The following is a 13,732-nucleotide window of genomic DNA, read 5'->3' as shown; positions in this document are numbered from 1 at the left end:
TTGATATCTCCCCTTTACTCCAACCTTATATTATTTTAAAAAAAAATGGCTTTGTCAGGAGTAAATTGGCAGAAATACGGCCTGGGGTCTCGTTCACCGTATCAAAGTCTGACGCCCAGCCACAAGGCCAGGCCAGCCACACCACTGCTTACGAAACGATTCAGCTCAACTCTTGGTATGACTGCATACAGTTCCAGTTACAAGCGGTGGGCTTGTCCAGCTAGGAGGCCTTGGAAAGTTAGCAGCGAGCGCTGCGTGCTTGTTGATGTTCGGCAGATATTTCATTATCTATTTTCATTTTTGGGGCTTTTTTTCAGGCTAATGATAATTAACTAATCGTGCCTCCGCGCACCCACACCTGATGTGGGTGCGCCACAGTGTAATGATAAAAATATCAACTTCTTTATTAATCAATCTTCACATATTAATATATCACCACCACCATGATCAATAAGATAGATGATCTTGAAAAACATATTCAGAGTGTCATTGAAGTCTATAATGACAATTGAAAACAGAAAATCTTATCTCTAACACACAAATTCAACATTTCTTATCAATATCTTTGAGCAAGAATCAATGAAAGAAAAACATACAATGCAAAGACTGCACTGAACAAGAAGCTTAGCAAGAGCCAGGAGAATGTGTTAAAAGAGTGAATAGCTCATATGAACAGAAATAATTGCTTACTGACTGCAGAGCAGATTCAAGATAACATAAATCTCATTCTTAAACATCATCATACTGATTCTTCAACCTTCTCATCTGTGGTCAGCAAGATATAAACCTATCAATATATACAAAGCTTGAATGAGTATAAAAGAGTTAAGCAGAAGGCAATAAATCTGAAAAGAATTGCTGTTGAGAATATTAGCTATATCAAGATGTGATTTGACTGTTTGAAAATCTTACTTCAAAAGTACACATTTCAAATCTGTAATATCTACAACTTCAATAAGATTAACTTTCAAGAGGGTCAAAAATGTGAAGAATAAGTTATTACTGCTTTAAAAGACTTTAATTCAGTTATAACTTCATCATATTCTCAAGAATTGATCACTATGATTGAGTGTGTTTCAGTAGATAATAAGATATTGAATTTCTTCATCATCATAAAATTCAAAACTCAATTTGAAGATTGATATACACAAAGCAATCTACCAGGCAGATATACAATCATGACATCAGATACTGATTATATCAATGATGAGATTGACTTTATATGAATTCAGCACTTTAATAAGATCTCTAAAAAATATCAGCAAGACAGTCATCAATTGCTACTTCTTGACAATTATGAATCTCATCTCACTGAAGAATTTTTACAATGCTGTGATTTTCACAAGATTATTCTATATGAATTTTCTTCACATTCAACTTATATACTGCAATCTTTAGACAGTGTATCTATTCAGCAGTATAAGCACTATTATTCAAAGACAATTAATCAAGCTATGTAATATGAATATAAGTAGTATGAAAAACATCAATTTCTACAGATACTAGTTGATGTTTGCAAAAAGACTTTTCAATCTTCTACTATTCAGACTGACTTCATAGATTGTAATATTGTCTCATTCAACTTAGAATCTATATTGCTTAAGCTAGATTCAAAGATCTCTGACTACTCTGAGTTGCAAATATATGAAGAAGACTTTTTTTCACTGCAATCAAGCTGTTCAGATACTGCTTCATCATAGCTATTCTCATTCAAGACAATTGAGAAGTTACAATATCATATTTAAGTGACAAAGAAGGTAATATAAGATATGAAGAATACATTTGATTTCAAATCACCTCATCTGAGCAATCAATTGAACAAGATTTTCCAAGATAGTCTTGTTCAGACAGAACTCAATGCTATAAAAGAGAGTGAGATTGAGAGTTATTATCTTGCAATCAAACATCATAGCACTAAAAATACACATCAGCAGGTTCAAGTAGAAGGTATACTCACTGTCAGAGATGCAAATAGAAAGATCATGCAATGTAAAGAGAAGGAAGCAAAAAAAGAACATTATAAGAGAGTCAAACATATTGAGAGAGCTTTGAAGAAAAATGTCACAGATTCAACTTAACAAGAGGTTAATGATATATATGAACATCTCGCGAATAATACAGCTACTACAGATGATATAGATAAATTAATTATCATAGATTAGCAGCATGGTGATGAGATATTAATTTTTGAAGTTCTAATTATCCATATTTTTATCATTACACTGTTTTTATCATTACACTGTGGCGCATCCACATCAGGTGTGGGTGCGCGGGGCACGATTAATGATTAACTCTTCTTCAAACCAAGCACCTTTGTAGTCTATGAGGGAAGCGACTGATGCCTTTGTTCGATCGATCTGAGAGTTTTTCGCAGATATTGCAGCATCCTGCTGCATCATATGCTAATCAGATCAATTAATTAATTACTGAAGACCACCTTGTATTTTACAGACCACACATGGATGAAACTACAGAATATATGAGGTTTCATATATATTCTACTCTCTCTTGACTCATTTCATGCATCCTTCATCCTCAATTTACAGGGATAAGGAATTCAGGTCTTTGTTTGATATTGAAACTTCTACTAAGGGCGACAAGTATTCAAAAGTCCTCTTCTAACGTGCAAGAGTCTGCGCACAAATCATCCTCTTCATCAAGTGTACATAGCTCTATGAAGCAATGAATAAAAAGATGAGAAGTCAGGCACAATATCTAAATACCTTCATTAAAAAACTATTCAGCTTAGCGGTAGGAGCAGTGGGAGAAGTGGCAGTTATGGGACAAACTCAGATGCCATATTATTTCTTAATGTATACATTAAGAAATTATATTTCTCTTCCTCTGATTCCCCACTCTATTTTCGGATTTATCTATTATAAGCCTTTGTTTGCATCTCGGAATATTACATTTTGCATGTAATTTACTGTAATTGATCTTTTACATTGTAACTTTACTGCTCCTGTTCTCTCTTCGGAATCAAATCCAATCTCTAAAATGCTGTTTTTTCCTCAACATGATTTACGTAATATTCAGGAGAGTGTGTCCGTCAACTAATCTGCAAATATGAGAAATACTGTCATGCTCAAAATATCTAAGCATATGCTGATATATGCAAGGGATGGTTGATTGACCAGAAACTGCTTATGAATGGAAAAAAGTAGTCAACATTTTCATATCCCTAAAAAAAAAAAGGAAAAAATACTTAAGCGGACCCATTGACATGACCGTTAGTGATTCCATTCGTACCATTCGTACAATTAGTCGTGGTTTCATTTTGCTTTGCACCATGAACAGACCTACGAACACGAACAGCCTCAGCAAGATTCTCGAGCACGCTGACGGTCATTTCCCAATTGATGCAGGCATCAGTTATGCTAACACCCTTGACGAGACCCGATGGTCCCTCAGGCGGCACCTTCTGGTTACCTTCGTAGATGTTCGACTCGATCATGACGCCAATGATGCTCTTCTCGCCACTCCGCAGCTGGTCCGCAACACTGTTTACGACTTTTGGCTGATTGAGATGGTTCTTGTTCGAGTTGCCATGCGAGCAATCCACCATAACGATTTCGCGTTGCTTCGTCTTGCGCAGGTCTTGGCGGGCAGCTTGAATGCTCTCTGGGTCGTAGTTGGTACTCTTCGTGCCGCCACGGAGGATCACGAAGCCATGCTCATTGCCGCTCGTCTTGGTGATGGCGGCCAGTCCCTGTTTTGTGACGCCTAGGAAGTGGTGTGGGTGTGCAGCTGCCCCAATGGCGTCTATAGCGACCCCGAGATTCCCGTCTGTGCCATTCTTGTAGCCAATGGGGAAGCTGAGACCTGAAGCAAGCTCCCGGTGGAGCTGGGATTCGGTTGTTCGGGCGCCAATGGCACCCAGGGAGATGAGGTCTGCGAGGTACTGGGGAGAGACTGTGTCCAGCATTTCGCTGGCGATGGGCATACCCATTCCATTGAGGTCAGCGTAGAGTTTTCTCGAGATACGCAGGCCCTTGTTAATATTGTAGGATTCATCAATATCTGGGTCGTTAATGAGGCCCTTCCAGCCTACAGTGGTGCGGGGCTTCTCCAAGTAGGCACGCATGATGATACAGAGGTCCGACTTGAGCTTGTCGGAGAGAGTCTTCAGTCGTCTACCATATTCTAGGGCACTGTCTGGGTCGTGGATGGAGCAGGGCCCACAGACAACCAGAAGACGGTCATCCCGTTGCTCAATGATTTCAACGACCTGTTCGCGACTGTGTTTAACAGTTTTGATGGCTAGTGCTGGCTGAACAGGGTGTTAGAAGCCTTGTATATCTTGCAAAGAGTTGTCTCGCCTCCCATTTTCTTCGTATCTCTTCAGGTATCACCCTCTTTATTGGCCGTAAGCATCAGAACAGGTGTGACTCACAGCACGGATTTCATTCTGGAGAAACTGGGGGGAGAGGAGAGGGTCATATCCCAAGACTAACATATCAGTTAGTTCCATGGGAGTGTTTTTAAAGCGATGATAAGATTTAAGAGTCGTCAACTCACTCCGGGTGTCCTCATTGACCTCAACAGCAGCCTTGACGAGCGGCATTGTGAGGGTGGTGATGTATATAGAAAAGGGTATTTGCGTGGTTGTAGCTAGCTCTGCGCAGGGTTTTTGTAAGTCTGCAAACGACCTAGTTGAGAGCACAGAAAAGAAACCAAACACAGCTGGCGACGTAGCGTTGTTATTTAAGAACTAAAGAAGCAAGACACAAAAATGGGCTTTGGGGGCTTATGGGCGGGGCTTTTGTTTTTCTCGCTGGAAGGTTGGTTACTTTTTTATCATGGTGCTACCTGGAGATTTTGGTGGTGCTTAACTTTATCAGTCTCTTAGGGCTCCGGGCCGCGCGACTGACTCAGATAGAGTGCGTTCCGATGGATTTTTTCTGGCGCTGCCCGCCGCCTTGTGCACTGCATTTTTCGTTTCGGTAGATTGCACGTGACGCGTGTCATTGTTCCTCTTAACTTAATTCTCAGGTGGGTGGAATACTATACGGCGGATGTGGGGGGAAGGTTTTGGGTTCAGACAAGCCTTCCAAAAGCCACGAACAGGTGAATAATTGGGCTCCATGGATGTGTCGCATCCCGAGGCGAGGGGTTTGGATACGGGCTGCTGGAAAAATAAGAGTTGCAAGAACCTGTCAGGGTTCAGTGCTGTTCAGCACTGTTCAGCGCAGTTCTGTGTTGTTCAGTGGCTCCCTGAAAGATCCATGGGCATGCCCTGGGCATTTAATTGGCTCTCCGGCTCTCAGTTAACTTTTTTGGAATCCCCAAAAGCCTCCGCTGCCGCCCAATCCGGGATCTCCATGCAGGCTGAGCTCGCCGCGAATTGAAGCCCAAAATAGGACCTTTTAAGTTGTAGTCAACACACTGCTAGGTTTTGCAGCTAGAGCTGTCGCCCGCAGCCAATTGATAAGCTGCGTGCTGGACAACTCAACTTTGGGTTTCTAATGCCGATGAACCCTGCCCCTCCTCTCTTCCACTCTCTTTTTCTGGGATCTACAGGCACAAAATGTCAGAAACATCACAGCTTCATTTCCTCTCAAAATTGAACATTTCAGCTTGAATTTTCAAAGGTTATGAAGCACAAACCGCTGGGTTATCAAGTGGTTTGACAGTAGGTTTACATCTTTGTGGCAGGCTTTCGGCTCTCTCCATCCATTGGTGGGTAATACAAAACAGAGAAAAGAGTGGTTACAATTCACAGAGACAGGTCGATTTTGAGGTTCAAATGAAAGGATACGAGTCAAATGACATGCTGTGCTCGTGTCCTCATTGCTGTCATTACCAGCGGCTTGCCTGCATGGCGTGGCTTCAAGGTTTGACAAGTCTATTTGAGGGAAATGATTTCTACTGGCATGAATTTATTGGCGGCTACCCGGCCACGGTGTTTCTGGACTCCAAAACTTGTACCAGTGCGTGCCGTTCATTCTCTGTTGTGAATACAGTTGCCAACCCGCCTAGAATCTATCGCTCAGATGACTGTTTATCAACTGATAGTCAGAGCCTTACAATGTCTCTTATCATAACAGTATCATGTGGAGATATCGGAACTGATGTCAACATACCATGCCTCCTCGCACCCGTGCAACATCACCCCATTTTCATTTTTTCGCTGGAGAGGGAGGTCAGCGCGACCAGAGCTGATCACCCGCTATTTTCAGCCCTCGCGAGTCGCGACCTGTGAAGTTGCAACTTGCAAGTAAGGTCAGATCGAGGATCGACCGCTGTTTGGCTCCGAACAGATTGAGCACGGAATAATTGTGTCACCAGTCTCAACTAATCAAACAATTTTGCAGTATCCCGTATTAAATGGAATATTTTTCCTCATTGTTTTGCCTAAAATTAATTCTTGAACCGATAACCTTCTCGGTTAGCTATACAATTGCGGTAATTTTTCTTCATGACTCTGACTCTGTATTCTGGACTCCATCCATTCGGCGTCTTGTCTATGTACACACGTGTCTTCTTATGGGGACAGAATGCCTTTGTTGCCGGGAATTGTTCCTCAGTGCCTCTTTTGCGTATCCATGTCATCGAAGTAATAACCTGAAAAAGACCTAGTGTCTGCCAAATTTGCCAGTATTATTACCATTGCCAAGACGCTACTGAGTAAGCTTTGCGCTTATTCTGCATTTTCAGGTACTGCGTTAAACTTAACAGGGTTAAATTGGCGGCTAATTTCCGGATTAATAAACTTCCCGATACCACTGCGTGTCTCATTTTGGCGCTAGTACCAAAATAGGACTAGCGTCAGGGTGCAAAAACTCTCTAAACGCTCTGATTGAACGCTAGGGCTTACCAGCTTGAGCGCAATCATATCCCAAAAAGGTAACAATATGGCGCTTATATCGGCTACAGTCAGCCACAGCAACCTTCAAAACTCCAAGACTCCAAGCTCCTATCTCAAACAGATTATCTCCAGGGATCAGACAGGAGTAGTATCATGCAGGCTGAAACCTTGCACCATTGCCCTCTACAGCGCTAATGACCAGTCTGCTCATTACATATCTGATATCTGCTTCTTGCTCGCTCCTTTTATCCATTCCTCCCAAGTTACTCCTTTCAAACACGCAGTGTTGAGACGTCACCTCCACCTCATACACCTTGCAATTCCTCGTCACATATATCGTCTGGCTAACCAGGAGTGATGTCTTCTATATGTTCTAAACGTCAGAGGGACAACGGCTTTGAGGCGCAAGATGTGGACTGGGAGCGGGAACGAGAGCGGAAGGTAGGTGTTCGCGAAACACATTCCCCAATTTCTATTTTGATACACCAATTTTGAGGGCTGGCCTTAAAATATATGTTCACTGTTACTCCCTTCTTAATTTACTCAGCAAATTGCCTACTCTGACTGACCTCTTCCCAGAAACTGCGGCCACTTCCATTCCGGGCCTCCCCAACATCGAAACACACCACTCTATTCTCTCAAACTCACCAGTTCCTATCTGTCGAAATCCTCCCAACCATTACTCCAGTCGAATCATCCGATGACGATGAAAATGGTACGGTGTCGGACATGGTTTTGTCCCCTCGAAGCCAAATGGGGAGGAAGGACGACATGCCATTTCTATCCATTCGGGTGCAGCCCTCTCCCGACACAGACTCGGATCTTGAAATGACCGACCAACCCCGCTCGTCGAACAACTTCTCACCACTCTCCACTGGACTGACACCCAGCTGGCCTGGGAATGCTGTACCATCGCCAATCCCCCATCATCTCATTACACAGTCTCTCAGTATCAGCGGGGGCCGCACTGCAACTCCGATCTACGGACATTTCACAACGGATATGAAGGTGGATGCCATGATCCAGCGTTCTGATAATGCAAATAATAACCCACCTTCTTCTTCCGCCGTTCCTGCTGCTGCCTCAAATCCTGCTTTGCCCAGCAGTTCGTCACGAGATCCAACAGCTGGAGAAGACTGGTCGCGCCGTCGCAGACTTCCAAGTCCTATCAGCGAAGACGAAATCTCTCCAACTCACCCCTTTCCCCAAGCCAATCGAATTCTCGAACCAGATACTACACCGGCATCTCCATCTACCTCCACTCACTGTTTGGAGGAAACATCACCTAACCACGCCAGCTCAGCTCCGCAGTCCTGGACCACCCACGCCTTGAATCAGACTTCAACAACAACAACAATAACATCATCAACATCAACATCAACAGGCGACCAATATACTGGAATCAGCAACTTAGCTCCACTCACCCAGGACTCCTCTGCTAGCTGTCTGCAGCATGCTGTGGGCAGTGATGATAGGGATGCTTACCATTCAGATGGCTGGGTCACGCAAACAACAACAGCTCCTCTTTCTCCTCCCGCCGCCAACGATATGACTCCCCGACCCGGCAAGTCTAAAATCATCATTGCTATGGGCTTCCGTTCTGACTGTGACAAATGCCAGCGTCGTGTACCTGGACACTACAGCCATATCATCCGTGGTTAGATAAAGTCACCGTCGCTTTTACTTTTGCCTTTTTTCTTTTTTCCTTTCCTTTCTTTTTTCAGTTTGCACAAGAAATAGCGACGACAATCAATTACCCTACATTTTGTATGCGAACCTTTGCTTGTTTTATCCCTTGTATTTTAACTATGAACTTATGGAGGTGGTCTTTTTTTCTTCTTGATAGCAAAGACACACTGCGCTTGTACACCTGCGAAATATTTGTGCGTTGCGCCGCTTTTGTGCTATATGATAATTTTGATATTGGCGTTTATTGGTTTACTCATGTAACCTATAAGAACGAACGGCTGGACCTAGTAACTAGTCCCGATTGGCAATAGAATGGAATTAGAATTGGTGGAATGTATGACAAGTTTTATGAGACTATTTTTATTTTATTTATTTTATTTTTTGGCAGTTGATCGTCCTTCCTCTCCAACCTTTGTCTATTATTTCTGAGATCTCAAGTCGGCTATTTACTCTGAGTCTACGTATGTGGAAATGGTAAGCACATATGGGTAAGTGGTCTCTCCGTGAGCGTGTACGGAACCCAGAGAGGGTAAAGACGGATTTAAAAACATATATCTCGTTGAAATTGACGTACCACAAAAGGTTCGCGTCTTGGCCCCGGTAAGAGGTAGAGTGCAACAACCACATGTTTCCATAGTCGATGGCATCTCCAGGTTGTGTCCTTGGTTTCAACAACGGACGGTCCTGGAGAACGGGCCGGCATAACTCTGATAGCTACCAAGATTTTCCATGTTTTAAATTTGCTTCTATCAAGGGATAAACAAGGGGTAGTTTGTCGATTGACAGAAAATTTTAGATATATATCTGTACGTGGAGAGTTCATAACCAGCCTCACTGTATAGCTATTGAAATGGCATGCAGTGTATCCCAGAACAATTTACGGAAACAAAAGGAAGAAAGGATATATAACCATGAGCACGTTTAAGCTTAACCAGGCAAGCTGTCCAATAAAAACTCAATAGCATTGCAAAATTAAGCCATCCCATTCCCATTACTACCTGTGGTATCACGTAGCATAACGTAGTAGCAGATCATCGCTTGGCAGAGTAGTTGTCAAACCCGCCAGAATCTTCCTCTTATCCCCATTACTACCAATGACAAAAAAGGACCCATATCAAAGCAAATGCTCCGCCATCTGTCATCACCCGTTCAGCCCAGCAACTATCATAATAAATCAACATCATCCTCCGCCTCCGCCTCCGCCATCGCCACCACCTCCTCCACCGCCGGAATCACCACCGCCACCATCGCTGCCAAACCATCCGCCACCTCCAGATCCACCTCTCCGCTTTGGATTCCGTTTACTATAGGCTTGTTGGTAATACTGGCTTTGATATACCGGACGACCCATCTGTGGGTAGTAGGCGACAGGGCGGGATGGCGGGGTTTGGAAGTCTCGATCCTTAGAGGAAAAGCACATTGTCTTTAGTGGGTTTGTTGTTTTTATCTTTTTTTTTATATTTTTATATTTTATTTTTGATTGTGGAGGTTTGTTCGTGTACAAGAAGATAGAAGATATGCGGTTTTTGGTCAGAGAAGGGATATAAGATACAAATATAGGGGGGTGTAAATGTATCCTCTCGCTGTGGTTGAGTGTGGCTATGATCTGGTCAGTCAAGGAGGGTGTTGTTTGAAGATGAGGCCAAAACAAAATAGAGATTGCAAATATTCGTTGTCTTATATAGATAGAATCAGACCCCTTGTCACCTCCACAGATCAATCCATATATTTATAAAACAACTCAGGTCAAAGGAAAGTGGAAAGATCTTCGATTTTGAAACACGTAAATATCCCAGAGAAGATAGCCTTGTTGAAACGATCGCCATTATTATTGTTTAGGCCTAAATTCTGTCAGCCTTGTCATTGCTCGCTGAGAACTTAGCCGAAGGATATCATATTCCACTGCTAAATTGTGAACGAGTCGCTGGGAATTGTGTATGCATTTTCTATATATTGATGCACACCAAAAACCCTGCTGCACCACAGCCCCAGCGGATTGGGGCTGAGCTTTGCGCACGGGTTGATCGCACGTCGAACGCTTCGGGGAGATTCAACGTCATATTCTAGAAGACTTGAAGTTCACACGTTAGACGCTTTGGTTGATTGTAAGCCCGACTCAGCAGTTTTGCACAAGATCCATGGATGGGTAAGGAGCCTTGAGGTTGGAATACGAGAGGGTTCGCTGCAAATGGTGGTTTGGTCTGGGGCTGTCCAGTCCTGGAAAGTCACGAGATCATGATGGCCCTTAAAAGGGGAGGTTTGGAAGACACATTCAAGGAAGATTCAAAATAGTCCCCTTTTGCCTGTGTTTTAGTCAGTTTGGGTTTTCTCTTTCTTTTCCTTTGTCAAGTCTGCATTTTGTTCATCGGGTTGTTTGATAGACAAGTAGACAAGTTTGTGAACCAATTCCACAACAGATGCTTAACGTAATCAATAAGCGAGCGAACCATATAAGTGAGCGAACCACTTCCCACCCTTCATATAATGAGAAATGCTCTGCATCAAAAATGTCAACCATACAAAGAAATAAAGCCTCTACTCAGGAAGGAAGGCTTCTTTTAGCCATTCAAGCACTTAAAAATGATCAAATTTCAAGTGTATGAGCTGCAGCAAAGCTATATGAAGTCACTTATGCAACTTTAATTCATTATATATATGGTCATACAGCACATATTGACACTTTCTCAAAAGAACTGGAAATTTAGTCTTACAGAGGAAGAATCTCTTGTTCAATGAATTCTGGCCATGGATGAGCAAGATCAGCCTCTCTGAGTTACAGCTGTATGAGAAATGGTCAATCTCCTTCTTGCCAGTCAAGAATCTAACCCCCTACTCACAGTGGGTGAATACTGGGTATAAAACTTTGTCAAGCATCATGATGAGCTGAAATTCAAGTTCTCACACAAGTATGATCATCAGCAGGCTCTATGTGAGGATTCTGAGATTATCTGTGAGTGATTTAGACTCATACAAAACACTATTGTGAAGTATGAGATCTTGAAAGATGATATCTATAACTTTGATGAGATAGAGTTTCAGATAAGTGTAATTGAGACTGCCAGAGTGATGACTGAATCTGAAAGAGCTGAGAATCCCAAGCTTGTACAGTCTGAAGATTGAAAATAAGTGACTGTTATTGCTGAAGTCAATACAACTGACTGAATCTTACATACTATAAGGGGTTGAACCCCTAGATTCGCTCTGGCTGGCTGACTCAGCCTAGCCATCGTTTGCACGTGCGCACGTGATCATGCTACGCGAGCTTGCTTAAGCTCGAGTTCTCGTCTCATTCTTTTCTTCCCTTTCTCAAGCAATTCGTCCTTGTTATATAGGAGGACTAGCCTCTAGTTCTTAGAGCTTAACCCTTTACACATACAATGATTATTCTCAAAGAAAAGATGCATCAATTCTGCTGGTATGAGACAGAAGAACTATCACATGACTGAGTGATTGAAGTCAGTGAGAATGATTGAATCACTGACCAGCTGAGCTTGTACTGACTGAAAGAGATGTTCAACAAGAAGACTCTATTTTGTATGCAGAGCAAGTATTGATTGTTGATTTTAAACTGACGAAGTTATATCTCAGCTGAATTTGATTAATTTTGCACTGAGAATCACATCATTGCCCTCTACATATCATCACATTTTTTTCATTTTCTTCAGTCATTGAATGTTGGCTGCTTCTCACTCCTGAAAATTGCATACAGACAGCAGATGGAAAATCAGATGTGGTTTGAAATCAATTATATTAACAAGAAGAAGTTTCTGAGTCTTTATTCTGTAGCTTAAATGCAGACTCTGACTGAGAGCAACATCAAGAGCAGCTTTAGAGCTGCTGAGCTAATTTCATATGATTTTGAGCAGATTCTCTCACAGCTTTATAGTATGATGTATATTCCCACTTTTTCAGAGACTTTTCACAGCTCTCAGACCTCCTGGGTGACAGTCACATCATATAATATACATTAATTGAAGCAGCAGACTAAGAAAGTTAAAGAATATATCAAATATCATACACAGAGTCTACTTAGTTCAACCAATCATGCTCTAAGTTAGCTGGTCAAGGGATGTCAAATGACAATACAGAGTGCTGTTATTCTAGCAGCTGAAAACAGAAAGTTAAGAGCTTAAAATGTCAAACAAAAGAGAAAGTAAGAAAGAGGCTGTACATATGTAGCTTAAGAGAATGCTTTGAGGGTTGAAGAAGGCTTGAATTGTATACAAAGAGTCAATAGATGAGAGTAGAGGTGATTGAGACTGCTGAGTTGTGATCACAAAAACATGCAGCATCACAGTGTAGTGTCTGTGGAATTATTAAACATACTGCCTATATATACTCTAAGTGTATAGAATATAATTTATAATGTAATTTGCTAGTTTTTCTTTATAGTTGAGGCTTTGAAGACATTCTCATTATATAGAGAGTGAGAAGTGATTCACTTGTTTATATGGTTCACTTATTGATTACATTAATGTAATCAATAAGCAAGTCAGCCACATAAGCAAGTTGGTCACTTTTCATCTCATCTCAGAACAACATCTTTATCATCAAAAATATCAATCACACAAAGAAATAAAGCCTTTACTCAGGAAGAAATGCTTCTTTTAGTCATTCAAGCATTTAAAAATGGTCAAATTTCAAGTGTACAAGCTGCAGCAAAGCTGTATGATGTTCCACATTTCATCTTAGATGATCAGATATGTGATTGTACAGCATGCATTAACACTTTCTCAAAGAATCAGAAACTTAGTCTTACAGAGGAAGAATCTCTTGTTCAATGAATTCTGATCATGAGTGAGTAAGATGTGCTACTTCAGATTGCAGCTGTATGAGAAATGGTTAATCTTCTTCTTATCAGTCAGAGATTCAACCTCCCACCCACAGTGGGTGAATGCTGAGTATGAAACTTTGTCAAATGCTATGAAGAGCTGAAATTCAAGTTCTTCTGCAAGTGTGATCATCAATGTGCACTATGTGAGAATTCTGAGATTATTTATAAGTGGTTTAGACTTATACAAAATACTATTGCAAAGTATAAGATTCTGAAAGATGATATCTATAACTTTGATGAGACTAAATTTCAGATGAGAATAATTGAGACTGTCAGAGTGATTACTGAGTTTAAAAGAGCCAGGAATTTCAAGCTTGTACAGTCTGAAGATTGAGAATAAATGACTGTCATTGCTAAAGTCAATATCTCTGACTGAGCTCTGCATATAATGATTATTCTTA

At 41.6% G+C, this 13,732-nt stretch overlaps 4 protein-coding genes across 4 annotated transcripts; 2 read left to right on the top strand and 2 right to left on the bottom strand.

The window, feature by feature from the left end:
- Positions 1-3,205: 3,205 nt before the first annotated feature.
- Positions 3,206-4,564, bottom strand: PADG_00386 (3-deoxy-7-phosphoheptulonate synthase; the record flags this gene model as incomplete). The annotated part of the gene is made up of 3 exons (XM_010758024.1): positions 3,206-4,270; positions 4,394-4,449; positions 4,519-4,564. The coding sequence occupies 3 exons, from the start codon at positions 4,562-4,564 to the stop codon at positions 3,206-3,208; spliced, it is 1,167 nt and encodes a 388-aa protein (XP_010756326.1).
- Positions 4,565-5,818: 1,254 nt separating this feature from the next.
- On the top strand, positions 5,819-6,202 carry PADG_11090 (uncharacterized protein; the record flags this gene model as incomplete). The annotated part of the gene is made up of 1 exon (XM_010758389.1): positions 5,819-6,202. One exon carries the CDS (start codon positions 5,819-5,821, stop codon positions 6,200-6,202), a length of 384 nt encoding a protein of 127 aa, XP_010756691.1.
- Positions 6,203-7,165: 963 nt separating this feature from the next.
- On the top strand, positions 7,166-8,470 carry PADG_00385 (uncharacterized protein; the record flags this gene model as incomplete). The annotated part of the gene is made up of 2 exons (XM_010758023.1): positions 7,166-7,249; positions 7,388-8,470. The coding sequence occupies 2 exons, from the start codon at positions 7,166-7,168 to the stop codon at positions 8,468-8,470; spliced, it is 1,167 nt and encodes a 388-aa protein (XP_010756325.1).
- A 1,207-nt stretch (positions 8,471-9,677) lies between these two features.
- PADG_00384 (uncharacterized protein) lies at positions 9,678-9,917 on the bottom strand (the record flags this gene model as incomplete). The annotated part of the gene is made up of 1 exon (XM_010757502.1): positions 9,678-9,917. The coding sequence occupies one exon, from the start codon at positions 9,915-9,917 to the stop codon at positions 9,678-9,680; it is 240 nt and encodes a 79-aa protein (XP_010755804.1).
- Positions 9,918-13,732: the final 3,815 nt, after the last annotated feature.

This window comes from Paracoccidioides brasiliensis (assembly GCF_000150735.1).
Source record: "Paracoccidioides brasiliensis Pb18 unplaced genomic scaffold supercont2.1, whole genome shotgun sequence".
Classification (NCBI taxonomy): domain Eukaryota; kingdom Fungi; phylum Ascomycota; class Eurotiomycetes; order Onygenales; family Ajellomycetaceae; genus Paracoccidioides; species Paracoccidioides brasiliensis.
This window is presented reverse-complemented; position numbering and strand designations above follow the sequence as displayed.